This window comes from Periplaneta americana, chromosome 17 (assembly GCF_040183065.1).
Source record: "Periplaneta americana isolate PAMFEO1 chromosome 17, P.americana_PAMFEO1_priV1, whole genome shotgun sequence".
Taxonomy (NCBI): domain Eukaryota; kingdom Metazoa; phylum Arthropoda; class Insecta; order Blattodea; family Blattidae; genus Periplaneta; species Periplaneta americana.
The window spans coordinates 89054373-89074341 of NC_091133.1; the positions used below are offsets into that span (position 1 = coordinate 89054373).

Sequence of the window (19969 nt, forward strand, 5' to 3'; positions counted from 1 at the left end):
CGGTGAGACCTACATGGGAAAATAAAGGGATCATGTAGGCTGAAGGGAGGATTTGTGGTAGTAAAATGGGCCCATCAGAGCGGTCTGCGTGCGAGGACAGTCCCAGTCCGTGCCTTCTCCTAATAGGGGATTAATATCAAGTATCCGCTGTTGACTAAAATAGATCTGTAGCCATAATGAAATGCAAAAATATCTTCAGTTTGAGATCCAGCTTTACACTAGCCACTTCGTTGGTGATATCTAAAAATAGGAATTTACCCACAGAGACTACAAGGTATGCATAGAGTGTTCGTTGTACGCACGAGATACATATCCCCATTCAATCGCTGCGATACGAAACACATTTCAGTTGTAACCTGGCCATACCTCAGGCTTCACGTCATTCATGACGTAACGACAGTCTAAGCACAACTAACCTAATATCTCCATGTTGTATAAATTCCTACCTTTAGTGATATCTTAGTAAGGGACATTACGGAACATACTTCTCATAATAATTTTGTTTTCTAGCCATTCTTCTTTTCAGCGCTGCTATGTTTTCGTAAATGATAAACTTAATTGTGTCGTATTCTCTTGATGGATTGAGCAGTTTAAATCGATATTAAATGAAAATTCCATTAAATCACTGAAGACTTGAGAATGAAATGATTTATAATGGTTCTTAAGGTGTGCTGAAATAAAACATGCAAATATGTAGATTGGTATGCTTTAATTAATATATTTTCATAATATTGTTGTTATTTTACATTATAATTACAGTGTAATATATTTTTTATTATTTTTATGATTAACAACCTTTTCTCAAAATCTCTTACGGGGTAACACTATGAGCAATTGGATGATGAAACCTGAAAGACAGTATTCATTACAGATACAGTATATACCATGCAATCGGACTCGCGAATATTTGAACCTACAAACATCTACAATAGAAGTAGCCTAACAGTAATTAAAGAAGCGTTAGTCAGTTTATTCGTAAGATAATGGCCACGTGTTATTATTTTTTTTTTGTTGGTTTATGCATCACTCATTCCGGAACAAAGTTGATTTCAAAGAGTCAGTTTGTTTGAATTTTATTTCTCGATCTCTTATATTGATGAATTAAATGCAACTCAAATAACAGGCTTTTTTTTACATATTCCCTTTTTTCTTTTCTAATGAATAATATATAGTGGTAAATATGCATACAATATAGAAGTTATATAAGTGTTTTCACCAGAAGAAATGCAGCACTTTCCTGGTTTCTTACGTTTTCATCTATTATGTAACAAGTCCTTATTTTTCGTTTTTAATTTTAATATAATCTACGTCAATAACAATGACAAACAGTATGATCATTCTGGGTGATCCATTATCATGATTAACTTACAATAATATTATAGACAGCTGATGTCGAGACATCAGCGGTCGCAGCACCATCAATGTTTAAAATGAATAAAGTTAGATTGTCACAGAGAAATAGGTTTTAGGTGGAGCTGGGAGTTCATACAATCTGCTTATTAATCAGCAGCACTGTCGGGCGTTTCACCCGTCATATTCCGTTTACTTATAGCGTTTAAATTCCTTTTGCTCTGAACACAGTAACAAAGTTTAAAGAAAATTAGTGTAGTAAATAAGCTAAATTTCTAATTATTTATACTGTATAACAAACTACAATTTCAAAATTAACTACATTTTATAATGCCAAAAATAACTTGCAAAAATATATATATTTACTAGACAAAATTATTTTCAAGTCGTGATGATAATGGGTTAGGAAATACAGGATCTCCTATTTATAAGTCGCCACGATATTTCCGTCCGATGTTGGTTTCTGTTGGCGGGAGGAGAGGTGTCGTTAACCGGTTTGCGGATGATATGTTAAGCGGTGAATCATACATCACGAGTGTTTGACATCATGAATTTGATTCTAGTGAGACTGTTGGAAGTCTTCAGTCTCTTTGTTGTGCATTGTTATAGGTAACCAGTATACAGAATTAACTATAAGTAATGTCATTAATATCATGCCATTATTCCTTCAGATAGTTACTTCAAACGAAATAGTTTAATACCATTTTTCCGGTTTTTGCTTCCTTTCCGAGACAAAAATTGTTTTATACGAAACATTTAATTCCGTGCTTTGGGAAAGCCATTGATTTAATTCCGAATTAGATCAGTCAATTTAAGAGAGCAGCGTATTCTACTAAATGATTGAAATAATTTTAGTTTTGTCCTTTAAATAAGCAGACATTTGATCTCAACAAATGTAACTTTTCGTCCTGTAAAGAAATTTAAAAATGTTACTTTTTTCGGATCAAATTTCTGAAAAACTATAAAACTAAAACTATAAACTATAAAATTCTTTCAATAATTTGTTATCATAATACACTGCTTTCTTAAATTGGCTAGCATATTGGGAATTAAATTAATGGCTTTCGCAAAACACGCTATAAATTGTTCGACATAAAACATTTTTTTTATCGAAAAGGACGAGAAAACAATAAAAAATTGAGTTAAAATTTGTTTTAAGTAATCTCAAAGAATAACCACTTGAAATTAATGACATTACTTACGGCTCACCCTGTATATTTACTTAAAACTTTTATATTAAGCATAAAATCTACAAAAAGTATTCAAAAGAAAGAGAAGTTTACTGAATACATAATTAACAGAGGATTATGGCCTGCGAGGTTGCCTGATTTAAATCCGCGATTTTCATCAGTGAAGAACATTAAAAGGAGAAATCTACGAAAATAATCGGCATAGGGTAGACTAATTTAAAGGAAATATTTGGGCTACTAAGCTAGGATTACACCGGATGAACTTGAGAGAGTATCCCAGAACTTGCTCAAGAGGTGTCAATGAATTGTTTATGAACTGCAATGGAGGCATTTTCAGACTCTTGTAAAGGTAGGAGTGAATAATTAATTGAATGAATTGTCTGTTGTTCATACACAAACATTGAATAGTTTTCTTTTCCTGAACCTGCTTGTTTGTTTCCGCCGATTATTCTGTCGGCATATGACTAGAACGGGAGACTTATAAATAGGGAACTCTGTACTATAAGAATGGTCCTCTTCTGAAATAAGTATAGGCTAAAAGTACATTCAGAAGTGGATATTTTGTCTATGTCAGATATAAGAACATTAACTTGGGCAGAGAAGATGAATAATAAAACTTCAGTTCTGTAGTATGATTTGAAATGATCAAAATACCTGTTACGTTTATGAATTTATTTACAGATGCCTGTAGTTAAAGAGCTTAGAAAGACTATAATTTAAAAGCAGTTTTTAGCCTCCATTTAAGTGAAATTTTAAGATTAATTTGTAAAGCGGCCAATCAACAAATTCAAATTATATATTGATTAATTTTACATTAATTTTATAACTTACTGAAGTTTAGAATTTTTGATATTTCCATTAAACATTTCTATTAACGTCTTAAATTTATACGATTGCTTAAAACTTATTTAATTAAAAATGAAATAAAATTACCTTCTTTTAGTGGGTATCTATAGCAGACCGTCCAATCTTATGGCTTATCATGGCACTCAGAAATCCTTTTTTTTTTTTTTTTTTTTTTTTTTTGTGGAGGAAGACTTTCGAAGTACACTAGACCCTGTTTAGTTCAGTATTTATAAAATTTCGAAATTGTTTTTAAAAATAAGTCTTCATATTGTATTTCTTTGTGCTATGTAATGGACGATGTACTGACAGCTATACCAGTGCAAATAACAATTTCAGACACTCAATTAAGCTGTTTCTGTTTATTTTATTTCGTAGCTACTTCAGGCAACGGTTACTGTATAGTCTAACGCATATCAACCATGTTGTTCCTCACTGCAACTGTAGGAAAATTAACAGTTCATAAGTAATGAAAGAATATGCAGTATGCAACGTAAGGATGAGTTTAATTAGTGAATTTTATTAATTTATTATTTTTTTTTGTAAATTAAGTAGCTAGTTTAAGAATTAAGAAGGCTATTCATAATGAGTGACAGAATTTATGACTAAGGAATGTATTATAATATAAGAGTCGTTTGCATGTTTTATATGCATAAAATAATGCCACTGTATTCTTAAAGAATGATGGAGTATGCTTATAATAAACGGAACATTAATTTAATATTGTGCCAATATAAATCAGCAAAACAACTGAAGTTGAAACATTAAATGGAAATATAAACACCACATTTGACAGGTCTTTTGGGTTGCCAGGAAATAGATATTCAACAGTTGCTGAAAACTCAATCTTGTCCTGAACATTTTGTATCCGTCAGTGCTGTTAAAATGTACTTTTTTTTAGAGAGCGTATGAAATCCCAGGGCAATTGACGATGATGGGTCACTTTCTAACGAGAAGGGCCTACACATCGCCTGGCCACTATTTTGTTTCCTTGCTTAAAAATGAATTGTACTTCTTAAAACATTCTCACTTTTGTTCCGTCATATTACAATTTCCACACTTTCACTCAGCACATGTTCTGAATATATTTTATATAAACAAATAACCGTGTCTATATTGAAGGGAAGCAAAGAGTTTGCACATGTCTCACATTTTAACAATAGGATGATTCACGAAAATGTAGTACAAAGGTCATTTTCAAAATATAACAAGGATTTTATGCTGATACAAATTAAAGCCGGTGTTGCATATATAATTAGGCTTTGTATTTATACATGCAACATTCCATTACATTTTTTTGGCCGTAACAATTTTACACTATTCATCTTGAGTAACACTAGAACTGAAATTCCTACACATTTTTTTTGTAAGAATTTAAGCTGTCCTTTTGAAAATGAGACCTCTCTTATGCGTGGAGATGAGCGATGCAACCTTTCTTGATATAACTGGAAGTTGGTTTATATTCTTGGAGCTAGAACACTCCTACATTATCCACATGCAACTGGAGGTAAGCAGCTGTCATGTACTTCTTATAACACCATTCGAATTGCATGCAAGAAAAGTTGCATTCAAGGATAGGGACCGGTGCTCAAGTCCGTACAGGAATTTAATAACCTACCTGGAATTAAATGGAAACATGGCTGACATTAGTCCTGCTCAGTGTTATACAGGGTGTTATTAAGACGATACTGTTACAATCACACAATTTTTTTTACTGAATCCTTCAATATTCCAAGATGTACGTACATAAATTTAAATAGTATTAGTTAAATTATAACTTTACAATCTAACGTTTTGGGTGAAAAATATTGTAATGCTCTCCATTCACCGGTCAAGTAATTTTATAAGACGATTTCTACTATAATATCCATTGAACGACCACACATATGTATGATATGGAAAGTACAGTACGAAATAGTCTAGCTTTACTGTCTTCAATTTAAAACTAAGTAAAATTCATAATATTATATGAAATTAGCATAAATAATACTACAGCTGTACAGAATTTCTTGTACTCATAAAGTACCAAAACTGATATAACTTACAGTATTAAAGAATATATTAACAGTAATAGCCTATATCTGTTTAATTATAAAGAACGTAACAGCAAAGGAGTTTGTTTCTAAAAATGAACATGCAATTATAATATTACATCTAATATTCTTGAGAAGATGATTTAGAGCATGACATTTAACCTCTATTACAATATCCCTTTGTGTCTTATTATCAATAATATGCAATCTAAGAAATGAAATGATTTTACAATAATTTCACAACACCTATTGTTCAATTCTAAGGTGAACTATTAGAATAGGATAAGGTCTATGATATGCAGATTATTGTGATATGACCAAATGCATTGTGGCACTGTATCGACCTGAACGATTCATGCCTGTTTGCCAGACGAGTGCCAATAGCTTGTGGACTGCATTCTGACTCTCTTAAGAAAAGGAACACAAGTAACAATTTATTCTTATTTCCATCTGAAGAGAATTACAAACGTAGCCAAAATCTTTATGTTATTGAACGCTTTAAAGTATTATTTGGCACACAATTTGGCACGGAAATAGGAATTCAAAGGTTATAGTCTCCTCATGTAAGGTATTTAATACTACAATTAAATGTTAAAGTTTATAATACTTCGTTAATACTCCTTTACAAGAAACAGCACTATGAAAATATTTATTAGGACTAATTTTACTCCTCCACTTCGAAAGGACCTTTACCACGGACTGAACAAATTCTTTCTCTTCAGCCCATTTAAGTAGAATTTAAAATATAAATAATAGCATATATATAACAAACATGCTTCCATGTAAAATATTTATTTCACTGTTGATATTTCCTTTAAAATACCACTCGTTTGCTTCGGGTGATTATATTATTAGTGTTACGTACATTTCAAGCTTCTTTGGATTAACAGCATTATTTCTATTAGGACCGTAGGTGGCATTCAGTATGCTCACTTGACGATAAATTTGAAGTGGCACTTAGTAAGTTTATACTTATTTAATAAAAATAGAACTAAATTTTATATCACATTGTTATTGTTTGTAATTAATTGATCTTTCTAATATAGACGTTTATCCGACTTTAGGTGAAAATTCTTGAAATGTTATTTCTAAATAAAAGCGATGTTTGCAGTGTTAAGTGGAGAAATTATTCTTTCTGCCACATGTACCAACGTTATTAAAGCAAACACTTGAATGAAAATAACACATCATAGCGCGTTGAGCTTTTGTAGAATTATGTAATCCATATAGAATTTTTACAATTACGTTGAAAATTGAACGTGAAGCGAAGTGTCACAATCAGTATTTTTCTAATTAGCGTTGCATGGTGTGTAATTCTTTGGTATATCTGAACCATTACTACACGAAGAATTTTTTTTTTTCAGATTGTAGGTTTATAATTTGTTCTTATCATTTAATTATTAAATTATATTAATGTATATAAACTGGTGTATGGATTAGGTTAGAAAGTAAAAACAGAATAATATTTTTAAACTTAATCTCTGTTCGAATATTAACTGGAGGTAAATTTAAATATGTTTCGCAACAGAACGAATTTTGATCAAAGGAAAGGCATATTGATTGGAATAAATATATTATATATACTTTAAAAATATAATATATACACAGTATATTTCAACATTTCTTTTAACTCCTTTCATGAACAACATTTCTTTATAAATCTTAAAGAAAATTTTTAAAACATAACGATTATTAATTGTTATAATATTTTAATATTCAACATATATCTGCACTAATAATAATAATCCTCATCATAATACATGCATTCAAAGAGGGAGGTAATGCATAATACAGCATAATTGAGTTTTCGAGAAACAGATTTAATTCAGTAGTCTATAAAATATTCGAGCAAGACTAAAGATATAGATGCAGATCTTTGAACCGTAATAGACTTATTGCTTCGCAAATAAATATGCAGATACTTGGGCTTCAGAGAGAGTTGTGTAAATCATGTATAACAGCAAAAACGATGGGAAAATATTTTTATATCTACACTTCATTCAGTTATGGATGAAAATTGGTCCTTTCGACACCAACCAAACCATTGACTAAAATTATATCCAGGGCGGCGGTATGGGTGTTACAGTATTCTTTAATTTAGGAAATATCTTTAGATTCTCTCACATTATATTTTAATTACCATGTCTACACAGCTATTATAAAACATTTTAATTGGACATAATGTACATATTTCCACATCCTAGTGATTGTCTCGGCTTGGCAAGGATTTAAAAAAAAATCCCATTTGTGCTCTAATTCAGAGAGTAAGGGTATAATCTAGTTTAACCCTACAAAATTTCCAAGTGTTAGTAAAAACTTAATCAGTTTATTAAGGTTCGTCACAGCCTGAAAAGAATTTAACTTTACCTACACGACTGATGAATAAATTCTGTGGCAAGTGCAATAATTTTTTGTATAGTAAGTGGGAGTAAAATTCCCAACCCGTATTCATTTGCACAGTATAGTGGAACATCTAATAGAATTTACAGTAAGTTGATAATGGAAGAACTTCAGGAAATTGACAGATTACTTGAAACTGTTTAGCAGAAATGAACATTATTGTGGTTTCGTGAAATATTCATTTCTTCCTCACAAGAATTAGTAGTAGAACTGAAGTTTAGGCCAACACTTGTAATGAAAATACCTTTTATTATTGATTTTAAATAAATTTCCCTTACGGCACTGATATTACGATACAGTAATATTATTATTAAGTCATCGCTCCTAATATGTTTAGTCAAATTATGAATATTCGTGAGCATTGTTAAATTCATGACTTCATTTAACTGTTTTAACTGAAAATATAGACTTAGATATCGATAATCAATATTATAATTGTTTCTTTTCTATGGAGTTAAATACTGAAATATAGTAATATCTACAGTAATCGTAATACAAGGAATAGTACTATTAACAAGTCATGGTAAAGTTTCGATATTTTATAGAAACAGAAGTACAAAATTGAGTTGATTTCTATAAAGATGAGAATGGTAAATTATTTTTTCTACATAAAATTCTGAAGCCGTAATCCAGTGAGACATTTTAGACTTCCTTTCCTTGTAATAGCTTGTATGAATTTGAATTATATTAAAATTGTCTGTAGTTAAAACTTATCAAATAATGAAAAGGTGAAATTATAGTATCCAATAATTCCTTTTTTATGTTATGGAAAAAATTAAGTGATTTTATTTTGTTTCCCAAAATATTGTTTTTCATTTAGAAACTAATATAAAACACTATATATGATGAACAAAGTCAAGATTTAATTTCAGTTTTAATGAATTTCACGAAATAACAATATTTATTGCAACTCTCTGTTCAGACTTCTTAAGTGTTGTCATATTTTACTATGAGTGTCTCTCTCTTAATTTGGTCGTAAGAATTGGTTTTTTCAAGTTATTATTTTTATGAAATATTAAATTAACAGTTCTACTATTGCATTTACTTACTGACCACCTATAACACCGCCCCTGTTTTTCTTCACAATCGATAGTTAACTAACACTCCTAGATATGCTCTAGAAATTCAGGAAATGTGAAACGCATTTAATATGTTTCAATTATATCATAATACTGAAATAATTAACACTAGAAGGAAAGAGTTTAATAGATGTTTCTTTAAGGTTGTTTAATATGTAGAGCATGGGTCATCATAGCTGAGAAATGTATTTTGTCTAAGTTTAATTTTATTTTTGCGCAGGAAAATTTATCAGAACGCAAGTTAGTTAGAAACGGTGGGAAGAATTTTTCTCCTACACAGTTTGTTTGTCTATTGTGTGATGGTGCAGCATCAGCTTGTTTTAAGAGCAGTTCACATTCATCCCTTTGCTCAGTGCAATTTCCACACCCCATACAGAGTAGTAAAACATGTCATGGGGTCACACGGGGCGACGCATTGGTCTAAAGCAGTTCGTAAGTGACGTCATATTCGATAAAGATCAAGGATTCGCCGAGAACCTGATTGTAACAATCACTTATAGTCTATCTCATTTTAGTTTAATCACAATGTAAACACGAAGGACTGGCAGCTTGGTTTCCATCTCCTGAATGTAGCACTCTTATTGGTTGGCAACCGCAGTACATAGAGTGAGAACGAAATCTAACATAATTATTTACATAAATATTTTAATTTTCTGTTCTATTAAGTCGTTAGAAATGAAACATACATTATATCTTATATGTATCTAAAATCTAAACGTTTGTTGTCTAACAAAATATAACGTACTTTTTTGTATTGGGTGCCATTTCAAGTTGCTAAAATAATGTAGAATGAGAAGCTGAATCTCTAATTGTGTCACACAAAAGAACTGAACCGTTAATTCTGAGAGTGGGTTTACTAAATGTAAGTTCAACATCTTTGATTGTGTCTAAATATTTCGTTATTAGTGTTGTGATGATAAGTTGATTTTTACTCGCTGAGCACATTGCGAGCTGATTTCTATGCTGGGCCAGTCACAGGTTAGCATTGGAGGGCCACATACGTTCAGGTATATCACTGTTTACATCAGGATTCAACTAAAATGAAATAACGTGTAATGTGCTAGGGAAAGATGGCGATAATCTTTCGATAATTATATTCATGATGTATGAAACGAAGTCACTTTGTGGTAATTATGGCTACACAGTTTCCGAGCAGGAGAGAAACTAAAGCGCGTAAAATACCATTTTATTTTTTCCGAGTGATAAAAACCAAGCAGATATCAGAAAATATTGAGACTGATGTGGATTGCGATCGGCATGGGGTGTTGTAAATGGTTTGGCGTGGTAACAATATGACTTCGCCATGATGAGTGTATAAAATGACAAAACACTGCCGCTCTGCGTGTGACCTTTGAAGAGGATAGGCACGATTAAAATGTGACAGGTTATAGCTATTGTTTTTTTTTACGGAAGATGTGATTCCACGAATGATCGACTCTTCATATAAAGTTACACATATCTGCAAGCTTCTCCGCTTTAGTGTATGCGTGTGTATTGATGTCTGTATCACTGTTTTCCTTTTCACCTTCACATTCGCAGCTTGATGGTATGTGTAGTTAAATTTCAGTTTCACTCTCTTTTGTTTTTCTTAAAAAAATTGTGAACAACATTATAATGCAGGTCGCTACAACGTAACTACGACTGTGATGTTTAGTTACAATATAAACATCAGCTATGAATCGTCCTACTAACTTGTTGTGGTATTCATAATAAATACCAAATTCCTAGTTCATTGTTTCAATAAAAAACGTACCTATTAAAAAAGTCATCAAAACGATGACTAGATCGAATAGCCTCACAAAAAAGATTCAGTTAACATTGTCCGTACATTGTGTTTAGCAGTATAAATGCGCAGAAGAATCATTTGAATAACCCGTTCATAAATTGTAAAACAACAATCAACCATTTATTCACAACCAAAATTCTCAAAGCTCAACAATACCTATTTATTGTATTGCGTGTTCTCGAGATATCCCTACAATACAACTTCATTTTATTGTATTGCGATTCATGGAAACCACACACTTTTGTTTGCTGTGGTGACGCAATATTAATTAATTTTTTTTTTATTAATAACTATGAACAAGTCATTGGATTGTTTGCCTCTTGGTGGCCGACAATACAACCAATCGTTGTATTGCGATTCGTAAAATGATTTCACCTCCTCTCACAATACAACCAGTCATTGTATTGTGGTAGTCAGTCCACATACTTAACTTGTGTGATAGTCATGTGTAATATAAATAACGCCCTCCTCTAGACTCAAAACTATTATATTACTAAAACCTCTTGTAAGATCCCTAGCGGTTAGAAAGTCGCGTCCATTTCCATCAGTCTGTCTGTCCGTCTGTCCGTCCATCCGTTGGAGTCCGCAGCATCACGTGTTGCTACGTGATTTGGTGTGATGCTCCATTGTCGGGGATGCACTATTGCCAATACTATACAATAATGAATAAAAGATAACAAATGCCGCGCGCGCGCGACGATTACGTCACGATGATGTGGGGCGCGGAGAAGAGGACCGCGATAGTCGCGATAACTGTGAACAGAGTGAAGATTATGAGGCACAGTCTATCCACCACCATGGCGGCGAACTTCCAGTCGTTCGTCACTTCCGCCGCCTCGTCCTCTTTTCTCAACTTGTCCGTGATCACGCGCAGCTCCTTGAGGATGAGGGTTAGTTCGCGGTGGGGGCCCAGGCACGAGGAGCCCCCGCCGCCCCCGTGCAGGAGCGTCCCCCCGCCGCCCCCGCCGTCCTCGTGATGCGTGTGGGCGCCTCGGAGGAAGCCCGCCGCCGACGTCTGCAGGGTGCCGGTGTGGTGCCGGAAGTCGTCGTCGATGTCGAGCACGTTGGCGAGCAGGCTCTTGGACGAGCGCTCCTTGAGCTCCAGCTCGCGCATCTGCAGGTTCTTCCTGGAGGCGTCGGGCTCGCCGCCCGGCCTGCTCATCCGCAGGATGCAAGGCAGCCAGTGCAAGAAGATCGTTTTTATCTGCAAGCAGGATAAGAGCCTTACACTTTAGTCACGCGAAATTCCACTTTCACGTAGAATAGATTTCGAATAAGAGAGGATGTAGTAGAATAGAAAAGCACAGGATGGGATAGAATAATATAAACGCAGGAAAAACCAGAATGTAATGAGATAGAATGCAATAGATTATAACAAACTAATATTTTTAGTCCATGTATTATAGCTCCCTATCACCACGGCATGGAGCGTCCTCAGTTGCGGATAGAGGAGACGGCCTCCAGATATGGAGGGTAGCTGCGAATATATTGAATAAGCAGTCGTGGACAGCCGATAAGGGGTGGTCCTCCAGCTTGGGGGTTGGGCGAAGGGCTAGCAACCCATCACCGTAAAAATCAGCTTGTTACGAATCCCCCCAATGGATATGAGGAACGTGGGATGTGATGATAGAGACTGGATTAATCTTGCACAGGATAGGGACCGATGGCGGGCTTATGTGAGGGCCGCAATGAGCCTGCGGGTTCTTTAAAAGCCATTTGTAAGTAAGTAATATTTTTAGTGGGTTATTTTACGACGCTGTATCAACATCTCAGGTTATTTAACGTCTGAATGGAATGAAGGTGATAATGCCGGTGAAATGAGTTCGGGGTCCAGCACCGATAGTTGCCCAGCATTTGTTCATATTGGGTTGAGGAAAAACTCCGGAAAAATCTCAACCACTTAACGGAAAGTGGCAAATTTGGCTATCGGCGGACGACCTCCCACACGCTGGTTACGAAGAGAAAGGAGTATCGATGGTAAATGTGAGTGACCAGTTAAACCGTGAGTCATCAAAATCAAGAAAGGAGATTCTGAAAAAATTCTGCCTTCTTATTCCAAATGATTCTGAAAACTGTTTAAAAAGTGGTGCATTACCCGCTGCGGTTTCCTTGGAGATAATGTTTCCCTTGATACTATTTTTCAGTTTTTAGAGGTTACGTAGACTATTTTTATGTACTTTATCGTTTAAAGTTCCCCAGGAATAAAATTGACAGAGAGTTAGGTCGAGGATATGGAGTGTGTCATACATTCCTGCTCACAAAATTCTATCCTTGAATACAGTATGAAATCGTTATTTCTTATGAATGTGCCATAAATGTTAGGGGAAAAAATGGCAATTTTAGTGCGTAAATGGCGTTTGAACTGCTTATATTGAATATAATTTTATGTTAATGTGATGTATCGAATCACCGCTACTACGCTGTCTTCGTGACCGGTGTGTGGAAGCTCGCGCGCCAACAGTCAAAATTATTGCTTTCCGGATGCTCATCCAGTAATTGTACTAAAACATAAAACACATATGAAATTAAAATTTCAGTTACACATTATGTAATTTTAATGAGTAAAATCCACCTTAGTCTGCTATTTGTATTATTCTGAGCGATTATCTCAAGTTTTTAAAATTATAAAGCCAAGTATTTCCGCTATTATACATTAAATCACAACATTTTTTAAATGAATTTATTTTTGTTTCAGAGATCGACAAATTAAAAACGAGTGATTAGACAGAATAATATGATAAATTATATAAACGTGGTGCATAAAACGCGTTACGTTTTACTTTTCTAACAAGCGTGCTTCTAACGTGAAAGAAGTAGTATTATCACGCTAAGTCAGTAATACTGTTAACATTTGCTTTGAATATGGCTACTTTAATGAACTCCGGGATGGCCTGCTTCTATCTTGAACTCTCCGCGAACATTTTCTCCTGCGCCATATTGATCCCAAAAGCGCATCTTTTATTGAAGAATATTATTCATTATTAATAAAGTACCCACTCAATTATTCAGCAGCGTGTACTCGTGAGAAAAAGAAACCAATAGGGATATATAGTTTAGTGTAACTTAATTGAGAAAGGCAGGGACTTTAAAAATTCCTGCCAGTGGTGTAGCGGAAAAGTCGTGGGATTCTCACAGTCTTTGTTTTGAGGCAATTGACTCATTAAATAAATATCATTAAGATTATTATCAGTTTGAAAATATAATATAACGACAGAGAAATTATTAATTGTATTGAAGAAAGACGTATAGGATCATTCCACAGTAACTCACGTTACATTCAGACACATTTATGAACTCATTAGATATACTAAAACAAAAAATAAAACACGTTTTTGTGAAGATCGGTAGAGCGGAGAAAAAAATTCTTTCCAGCACCGGGATTTGAACCCGGGTTTTCAGCTCTATGTGCTGACGCTCTATTCACTAAGCCACACGAGATTCTAATTCCGATGACGGATTGAATCCTCTCCACCGATTCTTCATCCTATGATAACGCAGAATTCCTGCATGGAAATATCATAAGTCATCGTTTCTCAAACTTTTTTGAAGTGGGGACCACTTTTTTAAGTCAGAACAGTTCCGCGGACCACCTTACTCTTGTTCCCTTGGAAAGCAAATTTATCATTTATGTAGCATATTTTAATACCAGTATACTTACATTTTAATGTAGAAGTAATTAATTAAATTAATGTAATTCAATCAATTTTATATTAGTATTAACTAATTAAGTTCATGTTAATGGAATAACATTTTGTATATCGTCATCGTCCTGATTTTCAACAAGTAAAGATGCAATTTGCATGTTCTCTTATTGGTGTACGACATACAGTACGTGACCATTTGAATGTGCAGACTGGGTGTCAGCAAAACCATTAAGAAAGTCATAAATACATGAAAAGGTTCGGTACTTTGGTCCTGTTATGAATTCGGGTGGTCCCTAGCTGGGTAACAGGCACAGCGCCAGATTTGCACGGAAAAGATGGCGAGAAACACCACGTTCATAGTGCTTTAAATCCCTCTTTTGTTGCTGAGAGTAGAGTGGGAAGGCGATATACGGGTAGGGTAAATAAATTTTATAAAATGTCAGTATTGGGAGAAAAAGTGAAAGACGATTGCCATGTGTCATTTACAAACTCTGAGACTTTCAGCTATAGTGTGATACACAATTCAATTGAATTTTATTTTTTCTTCTGTCCTTTTTAAAGGATCACAAGGACAGACTTCGAGGACCACAGGTGGTCCACGGACCATAGTTTGAGATACGCTGTCATAAGTAATTCAGCACATCGCTATAATATGATATGCGTATATAATCACTTAGTGATTTAAGACGGCGCTCATTCCGTCGGATCCCGGCCACTTAGTCGCTCGTAATGACTGCACCTCTACACATCAGTGTGTTGGACATTGTGCCACTGTCACACATCTGTGACACAGTGCATAAGGGTTGGCCAATAAAGGGAATGATGATGGAAGAGAGATTCTCTCCGGCACCGGGATTTGAACCCGGGTTTTCAGCTCTACGTGCTGACGCTCTATCCACTAAGCCACACTGGATTCCCATCCCAATGTCGGATCGAATCGTTCGTACTTTATCTCATCGCAGGCAAATGAATTGAAGCGATAGTTATCAATAGGGCTAAGAATTGTATGCCGTTACATTGTGCTTCATGCGCCTCTGTCTTTAGGTACCAGTACGTAATTGCATTAGGGTGGGGGATTTCAGTGTGTTTCGTTCAGCAGTGAACTTTAGTTGACCGGTTACATTACGACCGAATACTGCTATTCGTAACAGGCAACAATCAACGTCTTATAAAGAAGAATAATAGCAAGATTCCGAGGACGAAATTTGTGACTTAATTTGAAATGAGGAAATTTGTAATAATGATACAGATTTTGAGATGAATAATGCTTGTGTAAAATATTTCAAATATTTCCCCATTGTTTCTGCAGAAGTCGAAGTTTCTCTAGATATAAGACTGTGTTTTATAGCAACAGGCAATCATTCTCCTTTGAAAATTTGAAAATGTGGTTTGTTATTCACTGCAAAAATATATGAGATGAAAAATTATGTAAAACAAAAACGTAATACACTATCATATTAATATAGTGAAATAATAAGTCTGATACTTGTCAATGTCATATTAGGTGTATTTTCTACAGATATAAAATAGCATGTACGTCAATGATATTCTGACGAACCGAATAGTTGGAACACGAAATAGGAAAAAATGTAGCAAAAATATGAAAAAAATACTGGATAAACATTATGGATATTTGTAAAATTTGAGACAATTTCAAATGAGGAAATTTATAATAATGATACAGATTTTGAGATAGATAATGCTTGTGTAAAATATTTCAAATATGTCCTCATTCTTTCTGCAGAAGTGGAACGAAGTTTTTCTAGATGTAAGGCTGTGCTTTCTAGCAACAGGCAATCATTCTCCTTTGAAAATTTGAAAATGTGGTTTGTTATTCACTGCAACAATATACGAAATGAAAAATTACGTAAAACAAAAACGTAATACACCATTATATTAACATAGTGAAATAATAAGGGTGGTACTTGTCAAAGTTATATTAGGTATATTTTCTACGGACAGAAAATAAAATGCTTTTAAAATAGTGCAATTTTTCTTCAAAATGATGTCTTTAAATTTCTTTTAGCTGATAATTGTGTTTCGAAGTCAAAGGAATGGGTTTCATCGATCCAAATGCTGAGGACCAACTTCCCGTGATGATAAGCATGAGTTCAAACGAACGAAAGATACTGCGTTAACTCATCCCAACTCTGGGACGTAGGCCTACTCAAAGTTAGAGGCGCACGAAGCGCACTGGTAGTATAACGGCATATATTTCACAGGCCTAGTTATCAATATCTTTAATTTTTTTTCTTTTAGCTAATGAGGATATTTCATTGTCCTTAATTCACCCATATGAAGCCAGTTGAGTAAATCAATTCGCCGACAGAGTCGTTGTCCAGGGTGCGCCATAGGAGGCTGGTCTATGCTATACCCGCGATGAGATGAAATGATTATGAAGATTTGTTGGAATGTCACAGGGGAACCGGAGCTCCCGGAGAAAACCCCTGTGTTACCTGGACCAAGTTATAAATCGGGGGTCGAACCACAGGATTATAAGTACAGCATCTAGCCACTAGACCACCATGGCGGCTCAATATCTTTAAGTAGGCATCTTAATCTTGTATAATTTTTGTGGTTCTTTCTTATTTGTGTTCCTGTCTTGATAGACTTCTCAGAAATCTCATCGCGTAAGTCTGAATTCGACTTTTGTCTGCCTTTGTCATCTCGTATGTTACATTACATTCCGTTTGTTCAAGTTTGTTATAATATAGCTTTCAACAATTTCTATTAGATGAATTAACTAGGTAATGATCAGCATTTCTGGTTACACTGCGATATGACGCCCTCCATTTTGAAAGCGCAGGATGTAGGTCAGCAGCGCAATTACGGGAAGTAGCTGCTGTTTGTTTCCTTTGTGTCGTGCCCTTATGGTGGAGCATTTCGAATTTTGGAAGTGGGTCGCATGCATGCGTCTGCTGATTTTGGAGAGAGAGCGGGGTGCAATCAATACGTCTCAGATTCCTCCGCCAGACGATACCATATGGAACGGGCGTGGCTGCACCGGGGTCTGGAAATATCGCCGCACCCAGTCGGGAGGTCCTCGCTTTGACTCTCTCTCGGCAAACAATGCTTCTTCTTAAGCTTCTAATGCATGTATAATTCCATTCCCATGGTTATCAATCTGTAGAGGTCCGGGGTTCGTATATTCTCAATATGAGGGTCCACGCTTTGAATCCCTTTCGGAAAACATGCTTTGATTTAGGCGTCTAATACATTTATAACAGGTTTGTAATTACGTTTCCATGGCTACTAAACTGTAAAGATCCAGGGTTCGTATATTTTCAGTACGGAGGTCCACGCATTGAATACCTCCTTGCAAATACATGCATTCTCTTAGCCCTCTAATACATTTATAAAAGGGTTTCTAATTGCCTTCCCATGGCTACTAAACTGGTAAAGATGTGGGGTACGTATATTTTCAGTATGGAGGTCCACACTTTGAATACCTCCTTGCAAATACATGCATTCTCTTAGCCCTCTAATATATTTATAAGAGGGTTTCTAATTGCCTTCCCATGGCTACTAAACTGGTAAAGATCTGGGGTTCGTATATTTTCAGTATGGAGGTCCTCACTTTGAATAACTCCTTGCAAATACATGCATTCTCTTAGGCTTCTAATACATTTATAAAGGGGCTTCTAATTGCGTTCGCATGACTACTTAACTGTAAAGATCCGGGGTTCATATATTTTCAGTTTGGAGGTCCACACTTTGAATACTTCCTTGTAAATACATGTATTATCTTAGACGTCTAATACATTTATAAAAGGTTTCTAATTTCGTTTCCATGGCTACTACACTGTAAAGATCTGGGGTTGGTATATCTTCAGTATGGAGGTCCAAGCATGGAATACCTCCTTGCAAATAGGTACGTTCTCTAGGACTTCTATTGCATTTATAAAAGGGCATATATTTGCGTTTCCATGGCTACTAAACTGGTAAAGATCTGGGGTTCGTATATTTTCAGTATGGAGGTCCACGCATTGGAATACCTTCTTGCAAATAGGTACATTCTCTAGGACTTCTATTACATTTATAAAATGTCATCTAATTGCGTTTTCATGGCTACTAATCTGGTAAAGATCTGGGGTTTGTATATTTTCAGCATGGAGGTCCACGCATTGGAATACCTTCTTGCAAATAGGTACATTCTCTAGGACTTCTATTACATAATATATAAAAGGGCATCTAATTGCGTTTCCATGGCTACTAAACTGGTAAAGATCTGGGGTTTGTATATTTTCAGTATGGAGGTCCACGCATTGGAATACCTTCTTGCAAATAGGTACATTCTCTAGGACTTCTATTACATTTATAAAAGGTCATCTAATTGCGTTTTCATGGCTACTAAACTACTAAAGATCTGGGGTTTGTATATTTTCAGTATGGAGGTCCACGCATTGGAATACCTTCTTGCAAATAGGTACATTCTCTAGGACTTCTATTACATAATATATAAAAGGGCATCTAATTGCGTTTCCATGGCTACTAAACTGGTAAAGATCTGGGGTTCGTATATTTTCAGTATGGAGGTCCACGCATTGGAATACCTTCTTGCAAATAGGTACATTCTCTAGGACTTCTATTACATTTATAAAAGGTCATCTAATTACGTTTTCATGGCTACTAAACTGGTAAAGATCTGGGGTTTGTATATTTTCAGTATGGAGGTCCACGCATTGGAATACCTTCTTGCAAATAGGTACATTCTCTAGGACTTCTATTACATAATATATAAAAGGGCATCTAATTGCGTTTCCATGGCTACTAAACTGGTAAAGATCTGGGGTTCGTATATTTTCAGTATGGAGGTCCACGCATTGGAATACCTTCTTGCAAATAGGTACATTCTCTAGGACTTCTATTACATTTATAAAAGGTCATCTAATTGCGTTTCCATGGCTACTAAACTGGTAAAGATCTGGGGTTCGTATATTTTCAGTATGGAGGTCCACGCATGGAATGCCTACTTGCAAATAGGTACGTTCTCTAGGACTTCTATTGCATTTATAAAAGAGCATCTATTTGCGTTTCCATGGCTACTAAACTGTAAAGATCTGGGGTTGGTATATTTTCAGTATTGAGGTCCAAGCATGGAATACCTCCTTGCAAATAGGTACGTTCTCTAGGACTTCTATTGCATTTATAAAAGGACATCTATTTGCGTTTCCATGGCTACTAAACTGTAAAGATCCGGGGTTCATATATTTTCAGTATGGAGGTCCAAGCATGGAATACCTCCTTGCAAATAGGTACGTTCTCTAGGACTTCTATTGCATTTATAAAAGGGCATCTATTTGCGTTTCCATGGCTACTAAACTGGTAAAGATCTGGGGTTCGTATATTTTCAGTATGGAGGTCCACGCACGGAATACCTCCTTGCAAATAGGAATATTCCTTAGGATTTTTTTACATCTATAAAAGGGCATCTAGCCTAATTGCGTTTTCATGGCTACTAAAGTGCTAAAGATCCGGAGTTCGTATATTTACAGTGTGGAGGTCCACGTTTTGAATACCTCCTTGCAAATACACACAAACTCTTAGGCTTCTAATAGGCCTCCGTTTATAAAAGGGCTTCAAATTGTGTTCCCATGGCTACTAAACAGGTAAAGATCCTGGGACCACGCTTCTGTGCAAATAT

General features: G+C 35.1%; 1 protein-coding gene across 4 annotated transcripts in view; it reads right to left on the minus strand.

The window, feature by feature from the left end:
• Positions 1–692: 692 nt before the first annotated feature.
• Positions 693–19969, minus strand: part of LOC138692960 (neuronal acetylcholine receptor subunit alpha-7-like) — a 134417-nt gene continuing 115140 nt past the window's right edge. For all 4 annotated transcript variants that reach the window (XM_069816379.1, XM_069816378.1, XM_069816377.1 and 1 more), the window contains one exon: positions 693–11885. In XM_069816379.1, the coding sequence (XP_069672480.1) occupies positions 11382–11885 (504 nt within the window). In that variant the 3' untranslated portion in view covers positions 693–11381. The remainder of the gene's footprint in view (positions 11886–19969) is intronic.